At 39.1% G+C, this 15,213-nt stretch overlaps 1 protein-coding gene across 1 annotated transcript in view; it reads left to right on the top strand.

The window, feature by feature from the left end:
- Positions 1-14,999, top strand: part of GABRB3 (gamma-aminobutyric acid type A receptor subunit beta3) — a 219,171-nt gene extending 204,172 nt beyond the window's left edge. Inside the window, exons 8-9 of the mRNA XM_079128442.1 lie at positions 2,153-2,397; positions 10,283-14,999. Of these exons, the coding sequence (XP_078984568.1) occupies positions 2,153-2,397; positions 10,283-10,618 (581 nt within the window). The 3' untranslated portion in view covers positions 10,619-14,999. The remainder of the gene's footprint in view (positions 1-2,152; positions 2,398-10,282) is intronic.
- The last annotated feature ends 214 nt before the right edge of the window (positions 15,000-15,213 follow it).

Here is a 15,213-nt window from a genome sequence, read left to right on the forward strand (position 1 = left end):
AGTCAGGAGCACTATATTAGTCTTCCATTGCTATACCAAAATATGTGAGGCTGGGTAATATATAAAGAAAAGATATTTATTTGGTTCAGTATTTAGTAAATGTTTAGAGCATGGCATCACCTGCTCGGCCCTGATGAAGGTTACCTTGACAACCTCACATGGTCGATGGCATCATGGTGGTGGTACATGAGAGGAAAAGATCACATGGACAGATGGGAAGCTGGAGAGCAGGGAGAGGTCAGTTCTGCCCTTTTATAATGACCCACTCTCTCAAGAACCAACTTGAGAACTACTTAACCCCTTCTGAAGTCAGTGCCCCAACCACCTAACAAACTCCCATAAGGCCCCACCCCTTAAAGGGTCCACCATTTCTCAACAGTGCCATGCTGGGGACCAAGCTTTCAACACATGAAACTTTGGGGGTATGTGTGTACAATCAAGCCATACCCAAACTATAGCAACCATTCAGTACAGAATCTCATTATTAAGATACTTTTAGACTGTGCTGACAAGCCTAGGGCTGGGCCCCAACCCATGTTCCTCAGGGTCTCACTGACCTGGCTGAGAGCCTGTGAGATGTGCTGACTTGTCCTCACATAGGTTTTCAGCCCATTCCCTAGTGACATCCACTGAGGCCTGTGTACACATTCCCATTCAAAATTGTCAGCTGGAGAGGCAGAGTACCAATTAAAGCAAAGCATTCAGGCTTCCCAAATCCATTTGGAAGGGGGAAAAAACAGTAGTAGCAGCAACATTACAAAAATTTTGAATAATGTCAAGAACGCTTAATTTTGTAGCATTTGCATGGTGTTTTTTTCATTTATTTGTAAACTGTAATTATCCCATTGCCATATTCAAATTTTAAAAAGTCCCCAGGTGCACATGAATGTGATGTTAAAGGAAACTCTTAAAATATTCTAACATCTTAGATTTCCATACATTCCATAAGCAATCGTGGCTTGCAGTTACACACAAAAATAGCTTCCCCATTCTTCAGTTCTCTTCTCTGCTGTTTAGTAGCAGTTCAGAGCTCAGTGGAGAGAGAGAATGTTGGCGATAAGGATTTGGCTGTCTTCCCTGCTCTTCAGCTCTTTACAGGCGAACCGAGCTCTGCAGTCTCAAGGTCCTCACATGGGACACAGAGGCTGAGAATACAAGCCTCTGAAGATGGGATAGGAATCCACAGGGCTTCAAACTAAGATGAAGAAACAACAAATCTGAACCCTCCACTGGGAAGTGGGCTGTGTGTAGAGTGACCTGAGCGCTGACCTATTGGGCTTGCACTGCCTCTCACCTCAGTTACAACAGTTAATTTTTAAGTTAGAGGGGATAAAAAAATCTATTGCCATGTGAGGGAGAATAGCAAAATATGGCTCTTAGGTTTAAAAACTAAACCAAGTTCCATTAGGGAAACAATGAGATCATTCACACAATACTATACAAGGAATTCAGCAAAATGAGAAAAAAAAATATTAAAGGAGTTGATCAGTTGTCACAAAGTATGACAAGATTCTGTAATAGGAATAACACCAATACCCCTTGATTTAAGCAAGCATTTTCTGAGCAGGTTATGTGTAGTGCAAACTCTTGGTTAAAGAGGGAAATTAATAACTATGAGATGCTTGGTCCTCAGGAACTTTGCCTGACTGCTTCCTTATCTTTGAGCTGAGAACTGGACCTCCTCCTTAATGACAAAGAAAATAATAATAATTCCTTTCCTCATTCTTCCAGCCATTGACCACCTCCTATTCTTCTTCCTAGAGCTTTCTTATCCAGACATTTACTGCTTTATGTTAAATTCTGGATGATTTTCATTTCTTTGAACATTCATAAGGAGTATGTTCTTCACAGCTGCCTTACATATCTATCTTTTCACTCTCAAACACCAATTCTCTTTTTTGGTAAGGTGTGTTGGAGGTGATACCCCCACACGGTCTCATTTGCCAAGAGTAGAGATGTCACCCTGCTGTTAGGAAGTGTGACATGCTGCCCATGTGACACAACTGCAAGCTCTATTGGTTCCAGTTGCCCAGTAGCATTCAGTCATGTTCTCCAAGTGCTTTCAGCTATTTGAGAAACTATAAAACGGAAGTTAAAAGGGAAGACCAGTGCAGCAAAACCACACCCACTCACAACTCTGTTTATTTCCTAGGGATCACAACTGTGCTGACAATGACAACCATCAACACACACCTTCGGGAAACTTTGCCCAAAATTCCCTACGTCAAAGCCATTGACATGTACCTGATGGGCTGCTTTGTCTTTGTGTTCCTGGCCCTTCTGGAGTACGCCTTTGTCAACTACATTTTCTTTGGAAGAGGTCCTCAGAGGCAGAAGAAGCTTGCAGAAAAGACTGCCAAGGCAAAGAATGACCGTTCAAAGATGGATAGCAACCGGGTAGGCCCTCTACCTTCTGGACATCTACCCCCACCCCTGCAGCACATCAGTTACTGAATTTATGTGCATGATCTCTGAGTGATAGTTGTGTGGGCCTGTCAATCATAATCTGAAATACATTTTTGTGCAAGGCACGGAGTTCACATCAAACCAGTGTTAGTACAGATGCTGGAGAAGCTAGCATCTTCCCAATTTCCTATAAAAAGGACAGAATGGGTGGGTCCTGGAATGAATGAAACTCTGAGGCATGGGGCCCAAACTTAGGGAAGCATCTTTCCAGAATGATGCAGTATTCTTTTAGTTGTACAATTACCAATTTGTACTCTAGCCTTCTATGATTTTGGGCAGTGGAGTAGGCACACATCTCGCTTGTCACCCTTCCTCTGGCCACAGTTGCCTGGAGAAAATTCAAAGTGCAAAATGAGTCGGGGGGGCAGAGTCCAGGTGGCTTTGGGGAGGAGCTGGGTGTGTTCTGCAAAATGTTAGAACTGGTTGTACTTCAAGAGCAGTAGCCAAGGAGGTGGAGGAGGACGCACTGCCTTGGGAAGCCCTGGGCTACACACTCTAACAGAGCGTCAGAGCACAGGTCTGGCACACCTCCTCTGCCCAGCTCATCCTTCTGATCACAAAGTGACTTTTGTCATTAGAAGTCTCTTCCATTTATTTTCAATAAAAGCCAAAGTTTATTATAATTGTAATTAATATCTTAGTGAAACCACATTGTAGATTCTAGATAATCTTTCTAATTGATCATTGCACCTCTTTCATCCCCTCAAATCCTCAAAAATATATTTCAACCTGTTTATACAGATTGGCCTTGTTCCTTGATTTCTTTTGGTTTTTAAAATTCCCCTTGTTAAACCTTCTATGTCTCAAGACTGTGGAGATTTCCCTGCACTTTCCCATGCCATGATGGGTCCGCCCCTCACAGGGGAGTGAGCAGCTTTCTTGGAGTATTGCCTGTGCCTGCAGTGGCCTAGAATAGTCCCCAAATGTTCATGAATGAATGGAGGCATGTTAAATGAATGTAAATGGCTCCTTTCCTTTCAGCAAAACATAAATAGAGTTGGTCCGAAAAACCCAGGATCTGTGAATAAAACTAGGCTTTCTACAGGCAAAATTATCTTGAATTTCTTACTGGAAAATATACTCAGTGCCATACTGCTATGTTTCTAAAGAGGTCTGCATCCTACTATGAATACACAATTTGCTTTGGCCGTGCTGTTTCCAAGGAAACTAGAATTCATCACATCATTATTGTTTCCATGACAGAGGCACACATACACACACATACAAATACAATGCTGTTTATCCAAATTCCCTCTTTATTTAAACAAATTACGAATTTGTTTCCTTTCTTCCAAACTGAAATTGTTTAGAATGGTCCAATTGTTGTGCTGCAGAAATACCTTTTTAAGTGTGAAACACAAAGTTTTAAACAAAAAGAAAAAAAAAATAACCTCTAACATCCACTGAGAAAATTAGCAGAATGTAGACAGAATATATTATAAATCAGATGCAAAGGAAATTTTTTAAATATATTTTTTAATTGTCAATGGACCTTTATTTTGTTTCTATGTGGTGCTGAGAATCGAACCCAGTGCCTCACACATGCTAGGCAAGCACTGTGCCACTGAGCCACAACCCCAACCCAAAGGAAATTTTTGATTGACTCATGAATCCATTTTTGTTGTTTTTTTTTTCAAAAATTTTGTTTCTCTTATTTTCTCAGAGGTTTTGATAAACCCTTTACATGTTCATATTTTTCAAAATTGGTAATTGTTAATCAGTTCCTAAGATGTGAAGTCAATGTGAAAATGTATGTATCCTAATTTCAGATGCATATTTAGTGCTCTTAACAATAAGGATTAAAAATTATCCCTGACTCACCTAAAAATTTGTGGTAATTTTTAAAGTAGAAATTAATCACCCAAAAATTTATATCAAGTCATAGGATGAATTCAAGAAAAGTGAGATAAGTATCAGAGACTTTATACAAAACAAAAATATCACTATATATACAGGAAAATAACTTCAACAGTCTTTTGCAAATATCGAGTCATTAATTTTTGCTCTGACACTTGGGGTTTTTATCAGTGTGGCCAACTCTAGCCTGCAGCTTTCCCCTGACAGCTACTAGCTCTACAGCAGGGACTTGGCTTATCTCTGTCTTTCCTGAGACCACTGAGGCATGTCAGGGGGAGGAAGTGGCCTTAGGGCACTGAAGGCTCCAATAAGGAAACTGTACCACCAGTAACTGCCTCTAGAACTGTAAATTAATTGACCCTCCTGAGAGACCATGAGTAAATTTTTCTTATACCTAATGGTTATGTCACATTTTAACTCAATAATTGATTCATAAATGTTTGAAATGTTTGCATATTCATGTAATTCCTCCTCAGTCCAGTGGTCTAACATAAGCCCCAACTTTAATTGATTTGTTCTTTCTGTGTATTTTTTCCCGAGTTGTTTCTGTATCCAAAAATTAGTCTTTGGTTACGATGCACACATTATAGTTACAAGCCTTGTGGTATTTTGCAAGTTGTCCAATTGGTGTTTAAATTTCATGAGATGGCAGAAAGTCAAAATTCCTGTCAAGGAATCAGAGCCACAGACTCAGTACCATTCCTACTAAACAGCAAGATCTCATTCTTTACATGTCAAATCCTGTCTTATTCTTCTAAAACTAGAGTCTTCACTGAAACTGGAAGGTAAGTAGAGACTGAGAGAGCCATTATATGGCAGTCTAGTGACATGTTTCAGGAAAATGTCAAAGACCCCTCTGTGTATTCTGGATATTCTGGATAAGATATTAGTTGTTTAAGATTTGTACCTGTCAAGGTCATGGAGCAGGAAGAAAAACTTCATTGAAATCAATGATTCTAATTATAATAGATATGAGATGGACCCTTGAAAGTAACAACTATTCATGAAATGTTTTAAATTGCAAGTCATTTGTCATTCTATACAGGGAATTACAGACTCATAATTCACCACAGTCACTTATTTCTATTTTAAGACTTACATTCTAGATGATAGAAAATGATTAGCATCTCCTTTGGAAATGTTTGTTTAAAATGATTATTTTCTAATATTTAACACATTTTGATAACCCTTTAATCCTTTTAGAAAAACAATTTTGCAGATAATTTTGGTGTGGATTTTCTATACATTGGTTCACTTTTTAATGAAATCATGTGAGTGTAAAAGTATAAGGAGCCAAACTGTTTTTCACTAAGATCTTGTGAGTTTAGTATACATTTACATTTTTTTGCACACTAGAAAAAGGATTTCCTGCACTATTGTTTCCAAATATCCACCTACTCTGAAATAAGAATAATATAAAATTGCAATGGTTCTTGAGTGTTATAGCATATGAGACAGTTACGGCATATGAGACAGCTACAAAGTAGTCATAAATGTTCAAAGCATCCAAGAGCATTTTAGTTTTGCAATAATTAGTGATATTCATAGGGAAGTGGGTGTGGCTTCCCTCAGGCTAGGCTTCCTTCACTAGAGTTCAAAGGCAAAGACAGATTTCTGCCTCCATGAGGTTATTTCCCAATTACACCCCACAGGCATAAGGTCCTGGGACATTGGTCCACACAGATTTATCATTGAATCTTGAAAACTCAACCCAATATTCAACTGGCCTCATTTTTATGTGTTCTCTGCTCTCCCTTTATAGTGTCTGAGATCATCGTGTACATTATTATCTCTTTGCCAGCTGTTGTCCCATTCTCTCTACCCAGAACATCTTTCTTTTTGTCTTCCTCTCCTTCAAGACCTAAGGCAGATATTCTCCTTCATGGCATTTTCCTTGATTTTTCCCCCTACCACTTATCTGAATCCTGCCTGTCACTTCCCAATCCAAACACTGACTTTGTTCCTGTTCTCCCAACTTCCAAGACACATTCTCCGTGCCTGTGAAATGCAAATCACTTATATCCCTTTGTGCCCACCAAGCCTTCCAGATTTGGAAACATCTAATTCCTGGATATTAAGATTTGTACCTGTCAAGGTCATAGAGCGGTGTAATTCCCATGTGGCAAATGCTCATGTAACATGCATCCATGAATGAGTGACACCTGGTTCCACCTGACTGGTGGTGTTTTGTTTTGGTTTTTTTTTGTTTTTGTTTTTGTTTTCACTTTCCTAGTGCGAAGAGATAGGAAAACTCATAAATGTCATGATTTTGGGTTTTTTAAGTTACTTTTTTAAGTTACTTTTTTTTTTATACTGGGAATTGAACATTGGGGTGCTTCATCTCTGAGCCACATTCCCAGCCCTTTTTATTTTTACTTTTTAAAGACAGAGTCTCACTAAGTTGCCTAGGGCCTTGCTAAATTGCTGAAGCTGATTTTGAACTTACAATCCTCCTGTCTTGGCCTCCCCAGGCACTGGGATTACAAGTATTTGCTACTGTGCCAGGCTAAATGTCATGTTTTTAAAGCCAGGTGAAACTGAATCATGAGGATCATGAAAGTACATCATACCTTTAAGAAAAGATATTTCCTTCCTTGGTATTTTGTTGCACAAAATTGTTAATTTGGATACCTTAGATTTTGTTCAAAGAAGGTTTTCATATGGTATTTCTGAGATGAAGGTGGCATTTATAAAAATGTATGTAAAGGGCGAGATGCAGTCTTTTAAAAAAATGTATTTGTTTATTGTTCAAAGTTCTCACCTGCTTGACTCCTTAAGGGTGAGAACCTTCTCATATTCATCTTTGTGGTCCTAAACCTAGTCCGTGGTGATGACATGTAGCAGTGTGCAGTGTGCATGTTTTGCATGAATTATTCTGGAAAAGCCCAGGATTTTCATGTGCATGTGTCCAGTGAAGTGACCTCCTGAAGTGAACCCTGGAGCTTTCATCTCATAGTTTTGTTCTTTGAAACATAAAATAGGAAAAAGAAAACAGTTTTCTAGATCTAAATAATGTTTTCTGTTTTTTTTTTTTTTCTGTCTCTCCCTTGAAGAAAACAATTTACGTTTTCTGAGATTCCAATGAATAATATTGTTATTATTGAAAAGAATTAAGTTCAATGTTTGTACCTTAAAATTAAATATTCATCTTCTATTTGGAGTTATCGTCTGATTCAACCTCAGATACATACTAGTTTTAAGCATATCAGCTTATCATTTAAGGAGATGTGTTTAAAATGTTGGAGACTTAAATAAAATCAAATTGAGTTTGTTTAGTAAATGAGCTCAACTTATTCATTTTCATTAAACAGTAACCAAAATCAGATATTTTGTGGAATGTCACCCATATTCATTGCATTAAACTGAAGTAAAGGAGTAAACTGAATTAAACAGAATCCAGATAACTGATTGACTTTCCGTTCCAACCCCTTATCCAAGACAAGAAGCTCAGTGTGAGTCAACAAATTCATTCCCTCACCATCCAATTCACTTCTTTGTGGCACAGAGCAAGATGGAAGATGCTGGAGGGAAATAAAGACTAGGGAAACAGGTTCTCTCCTACAGAATCTTTTATTTGATTCACCTGTGCTTGTACAAAGGCCATCTCGTATGTCCATGTCCCTTTTCAGTGTCTTCCCTCTTGTATCCAAAGCAGGTTCAGGTCACCAGAATAATTTCACTACCTTAAGGTCTGTACCCTTAACTGCACCTGAAAAGTTCTTTTGTAACCTATTCACAGTTTCTGATGAGTTAAGTGTGACCTTGCTGAGGGCCACATTGTCCTGATGCCCACACCTCACCTTTCCTAAGCATATTTAAGTGACCTTTAATGATATTCTCAAACACATTGTAATTCACTCAGCGTCTTCTTTGGTGCCCTTGTGCCAAAACCTGAGTGGCCCCCAGGTGTTTTCAGCACTTCCTGAGCCCCAGCCACCATAGTTTCTGGAGTCATCCCACATGGGGTCCTAGCCCTGCTCCAAGCTTCACACAGACCCCTATCTCTCCCCAGTACAGGAGTAATGCATGAATCCTCTCTACTCACTTCAACACCTGCTCATTCAGGCCAATGCCTTTATTGAGATTAAGGGCTAATAGAAGGTGGGAAGACTCAAATAAATGTAGTAATAAATTATTCCTCCACAAAATAACTAGGAATGTATGGAAGAAGCCATAGATGTTTATTCCAGTACTAGAAGAAAGGGTAGGCATTCCACAGACAAAGAAAGGGCAAGGAAGATGGCCCTCTAGGTAAAGGAATGGAAGGCATGTGAGAATGGACAGAGCATGCTGGAGTGAGTGCCCAAGGAACAGTGGCAAAGACTGAAAGGTCATGGTGTAGCACAGTTCAGATAAAGAAGCTGCAGTCTCATCTCAGCAAGGACTCCACCAAAGACCCCAGCTTTGGGATGTTTCACTGCAAATTCCATGGCAGACCAGTGAACAGACAGACCATTGGCATTGTCATGAGAAGTATGCAACTATATTTAGCGCAGAATAAAATGTCATTTTAAAGTTTGGCTCCACGGTAGAAAGAGACTTTAATCTGCTTTAAATATACCCTATAACAAGAGGCTTCCTGCCAGGACCAGGTTCAGGCAAGGAGACTACCCTATCTATTCCACCAAAGTCACTAGGAGAGCCCTTTGATCACAGTACGATTTGCTTGCTTTTCCAGAGTAATTTGGCAATTTGATATTATCAGAAGAGGGACAAGCAGGCAGGGAGTATAGCTCCCTGTTAAAGTGAAGGGCATGCTTAGCATCCACAGGCCCAGGGTTCTATTCCCACTACCCTAAAGAAGAAAAGGGGGAAAGTTGATTTCCAAAGAAGAATAGATGGGTATACAATAGTCACTTTTATACATGGAGGATCAAGAGCCCTAGTGAATGCTTGAAACCATGGATAGCACCAAAGTCTGTACATACTATGTGTTTACAATACATATATAACTATGATGAAGCATAATATATAGATCAGGTGCAGTAAGAGACTCACAAAAAGTAACAGTAAAACAAAATGATATACTCAAAGTAAGTTGAATGTGGTCTCAATATATCTTATTGTCCTGTACGCACCCTCCTTCTTCTAGTGGTGATGTGAGATGACACAGTGCCTGCATGATGAGGTGAAGTAAAGTTGATGACATCGTGATGTAACATTAGGCTACAGTTGACCTTCTGACCACAACTTCAGAAGGACTATTGAGTCATAAGAATGCTCACTGAACTGAAGTTGGGGGGGATTGTGGGGCATTTTAGTTTCTACCCAGTGTATGCTTAAGTATGAATGGTTATAACATCTGTCAGGTATTGATCTTGAAAAGCATTAGTGCTTTAATTTTCTCTTCAGTAGCACTCATATCTATAATGTGCATTGCAATTTGAAAACATCCTCTCCCCTTACTTTCTCTAATCTTCTTTGTGAACATTTTTCTTTCCTTTTCATCCATCCTTCCTTCCTTCTTTCCTTCCTTCCTTCCTTCCTTCCTTCCTTCCTTCCTTCCTTCCTTCCTTCCTTCCTTCCTTCCTTCCTTCCTTCCTTCCTTCCTTCCTTATTGTTGTTACCAGGGTTTGAACCAGGAGTGCTTAACCACTAAGCAACATCCCCAGCTCTTTTTATGTTTTATTTTGAGATAGGGTCTCCCTAATTTGCTTAGGGCCTTGGTAAGTTGCTGAGGCTGGTTTTGAAGTCGTGATGCTTCTACCTCAGCCTCCCAAGCCACTGGGATTGCAGGCATGCACTCTGGGGCCTGGCTATGAGAAATTTTTAAGCTAAGGAAATAAAATATATATGCTGCATTTAAATCTCCAAAATGACATTTTCCTGATTTTGACAGATATACAATTTTTCTTGGATATACAACATGATTAGGTGACATTCTCTCCTGGGTTTGCATATGGAAATTAGATATGTGGGCATGTCAACTGCCTCACTGTGTGCATTTTCTTCCAATTAGGTGGATGCTCACGGAAACATTCTGTTATCAACTCTGGAGGTTCACAATGAAATGAATGAGGTTCCGGGCAGTGATACCAGGAATTCACCAATGACCTTTGACAACTCAGGAGTCCAGTTCAGGAAACAGAGCATGGCCCGGGAAGGGCATGGGCGGTACATGGGAGACAGAAGCATCCCGCACAAGAAGACCCACCTACGGAGGAGGTCTTCGCAGCTTAAAATTAAGATCCCTGATCTAACCGATGTGAATGCCATAGACAGATGGTCCAGGATCGTGTTTCCATTCACTTTTTCTCTTTTCAACTTAGTTTACTGGCTGTACTATGTTAACTGAGTGACTGTACTTGATTTTTCAAAGACTTCCTTTAACACTGAGTGAGATATTACCCTGCCTGTCAAGTTTTTATACCTGTACACACACAAACACACACATGCAGACACACACATATATACATACGCAATTGTATATATATGTGAACTTTCTCAGCATATATATAAAATACACGTGTATATGAGGATGTATGTGTATATGTTTATACACACAGGTGTGAGCACCCACGTGTATATCAAACAAATACACATACATATATACATTTTGCAGCTATGGACAATTTAACACAGGATGCATATTAAAGAAAGTCATAGTTTTTTCCTTTTTTAATTGAAATGGACAAGTATCATCTAAATATTTTGCCTTGAGAATGAGGGCGTGAAACACAATATCATCCCAGAGTGTGTCTTTTATTATCATAAGTTAGATGTTTTAGTTTAAAAATCAGAAAGAAATCCTTAGTTAATCTTCAGAAACTCATACAGTGGTATCTCTAGTTTAAAACGAGTCACACACTTCATATCCTCTCTCTCAGTTTACTGAGTGAAGCCTGTTGGCTTTTCTAGTGATGGGGTTTGTTTTCAGTGGGTGTACTTTCTCTGTCATGGTTTAGTGGATGAGGTGAGTCGCTGGCAGCGCGCTTACCTGTTGTCTTAAACGTAGATAAGTCCCATGTTGATGTCTGAACATCCATCTTTTGAAACCCATTGGAAGTAAGTGCATCTCATTGTAAGTACTCTGATATCCAGCATGTGTGGGTTTTTCATTGTTGTTGTTGTTCACTCGGAGTGGATCCAGCTTAACTGTCATGTGGGAACACGGTGGCACGTTTTGGCAATGACATTCTATCACCGAAAATGTGCTCTACATCTCCTACGGATTTCTAGGCCTGATATCTAACAGAAAGCATAGACGTCTCAGGTTCTTTGTTACTCTAAGGTAAAACCATCTAGGATGATTTTCCCCCTTGCAGTTACATTATCAATCATTCTTATAACATTGTATGTTAATATAAAATATATTTGCATAATATGCATACATATGTATATTTACCAAGGTTTTGTTTCTTATGCTTGCTATCATGGCAGCATGCAATGTCATATTTTTCATTATGTGATGTAACTTCTTTCTGTTAACTAGAAATTAAGACTGAAGCTAAAACACTTCTACTGTTCGCTTTCAGAAACTAAGAAACATCTTCATGCCTTTATTTCTGTATCTGACATGTCCTCATAAGCACATCCAACTACTCCTAGACTGACTAGGATTCTGCAGGAACACTACCAGTATACATACGCATCACCCAATAACCCATGACCGTTCTCTGAGGCAAAAGAGGGCAACCTGACAACAAACACAGTCACTTTTGGTTCCTTCTGATCCACAGCCTCATCAGTATTTGGACTTTTTAAAGCTCGTAGAAACAAGACAAGGTGCACCGGTTTCATAGACGCAACCTTAACTTACTATTTAGATGAGATCTTTCTAAAGAAAAAAAAGATGATATATTTTTTGTAAACAATATTTCTATCACAGGCATCCACAAACTGAAATGACTACAGTTGTGCAAACAGGTGTCACAGTGAAGTACAGCATTTGGAGGACAAAACAAAAAGCAAAACATGCAGGAAAGAACTGCTAAATTAATACTTTATCCCAAAATGCCACATACTCCTCACCCTCTCTGTTCTGTCCAAAGTGAATGACCAGAGTCTGGTCCAGAGCTCAAATGGCTGGTGCCAGCTTTTTCCAAATAGGTAGAGGCACCACCCTCCCTGAGGATGGGTGTGGTGTGAACTGTCACCATGAGCTGACCATGACTTGATTTATCTTTGGTGGCCATAGCAATCTTTATTTTGTGGGAGTCCGTGACAGTTCCAAACCCACCATCAGAGAAAACATGATCCACAAAATCTCATGCTAGAGGCAATTACCAATTTTTATACCTGCTTCCCCCCCTTCATTCCTTTCTTCAGCGTCTTCTCCCAACTGCTGCTCTCTGGTTTTATTTTTGTTTGGAGATAAGCCAGTGATTTCTTGATCTTTGGCTTCTCTCTGGCAATTTTTTTCATGGGTTACAATGGGGGAATCCTAAAAGTTCAACAGATGGGGGAAAACCTTGTAAGTGGCCTTATCATTATTAACATGTTAAAGAAAAAAATTTGCAAAGACCTTATCCCTTTCAATACTTCAGGTATCTTTTTCTGTATCCAGTAATTAAAGGTGTGAGCTATACATGAGGAAAAGGGACCCCAAGTTGCAAAGGAACCTGGACAAAAACAGTTGATGGTTGATTTAAGTGTATAATTTATACTATTCAGAACTGTGACATTGATTCTTTCTGGGAGAAAAGATATTCAAACTTTTTTTGATGCATAGTTGAGGTACCCAAATATCAAAGGCAGAGACCCCATGGGGCTCAGAAGAGCAGCAGTCTACTTCCTGAGGTTTTCTGGATTTAAATTTGCATGGTATAGTCATAATAGCTTTTGAGCTTTTTATATGCATTTGGCACCAAGACTGGGATCCACAACTTTGTAGACACTGCGATGAAGTTAACATAATAGCTATACTATAAATAGTGTTTGTAACTACACACGCATACACACACATACATACATATATTCTGTAAGAAAAACAAAAACAAAAAAATCCAACTTTTTAAGACACTTGGGTATGTGTTTGCTTTACTCCATTTCAGAAGGAAATTACTTTTCTTCTAATGAAATTATTTTATAGCTTCTCCATATTTAAAAGTTGTGAGAAATATTGAGAAGAGAACTCTGTTTGTGTTAACAGAAAAGAGTTGAATCTGATTCTCTGTTCTGTTAAAAATGACCTCTCATTACTCCACAGTAGGTATTGGAGCCAGCGAGTGACAGTGTTAAGGAGTTCTGAACCCGGACCTCTGACATTAAAGTGAGGTGGCTGTTACCCCACACCCAGACCTCTTGAGTAAGGAGAGAAAAGTTTAATTTGGGAACAAATGAGATTTCTTTCTCCACAACTGAAAGGAATAAACTGTTAATTTTCTCAGTAGTCCTGTCTCCAAAATGCTTCACAGGGGGCTCGAAATGTACAGAGGAATTTTATGGTGACAGTTCCCTATTTCCCATATTCAGATGTACTAGAGACAATTCAAGAGCCCTCCTACATAAATCCCTACAGAGAAAGACTGATCAGACTTGAGTCATCTTCAGAACAAGTGTCATTCCTGTTCACCAACCCCAGGACTGTCGAGGGGTTTCACTGTCTATACCATGACACACTCATTTCCCCCTGAATCTCAAATGAACTAGAAAGTATGTCATGATAATATTCCCATCAGGTTTTAAAGGGACATGTCCATCTGCAGTATCGTGTGTTTCTAATGCCAGCACTGGAACTTTGACATCTCTGTCACTCCTATCAAAGGCACTTCTCTCCTGTCCAAACATGGAACTGACATTTCCACCAAGGAGATCATCTCGAGGGGATGCCAAACAAGTTTGGCACAGACTTTAAGGGGACAGGCACATAGCAGTGGTAGGTGTTCATGTTTCGCATCTAGTAGTAATCCATTGTTGTTTGTCCCATCAGGGTATGTTCCAAAAAGAGATGTTTCCAACTTTAAGTCTCGTGACTTGAAAGTATAAACCATTCCATCATTCTTAATTTAACTCTCCACCTGAAACCAATTCCTACTTCTGGCCATTTTATGAAAGCCAAATTTAAAAATTGGTGAAATACTTTGTTACTCTTGAATCTAGGCTGGCTTTCATCTTAGTGTGAGCCTTCCACGTGAGTAACATTGAATTTGGGGCAAAGAGCTGCCCAGGTGGAATAAATTTTCCCAGGACACTAGCTAGTGTGCCTTGGATTGATTACCTCTTCTACTGCATTGAAAGGTGCCATGTTTTCCTGAAGTACTAAATTCCCAACACCTGGGTAAAACAGCGGCCTCCCAGAGAGTGGCTCAGGTACCACGTCTCTCCCTGGGGACAGCCCCATGAACACGTTTTGTCATTCGTGTCTCATTTTTCTACTTCAGAAGTCAGTGAGTGTGTTCAAGGTAAGTACAGGATTATTCTAGTAGGAATAGACGATTGCTGTCATGATCAATTCCCATGTTGATTTCATTTCATTGTAAAGATAAATTTAAAACCGGTTTTTGCTTAAGCACATTGATGTAATTTTTGGTATTATTTGACATGAAAAAAACAGCAAAATTGAGTGATAGATACAATATGAAACTTGTTGATGAATGAATTCAAATTTATTAAAAAAGGACTAACTGACTTAAATGTGAAGACTGATTTTTCTTTTCTTCCTTGGCTATCTCCTGTTGAAGTGGTATGACTATTTAATCCTGGTCATCCTCAGTTGTGCATACACGATGGGGTTATGCTGAAAGTAAAAGGAAATGAGACTAAAATTGACTGCATGAGAGACCAATTGAACTACAACTCAAAAAAAAAAAAAAAAAAAGAAGGTTGTGTTTCATTTTGAACTTCAAAGGACAAATAAACAGATAGACACAGACACAGAAATATCTAACCTGTCCCTTTCTTCAAGTGAATGTTTTGAGAAAAATATTTTTAAATTAAAGGTCAGGGAAC

Source organism: Sciurus vulgaris (assembly GCF_902686455.1).
Source record: "Sciurus vulgaris genome assembly, chromosome: 2".
Classification (NCBI taxonomy): Eukaryota; Metazoa; Chordata; class Mammalia; order Rodentia; family Sciuridae; genus Sciurus; species Sciurus vulgaris.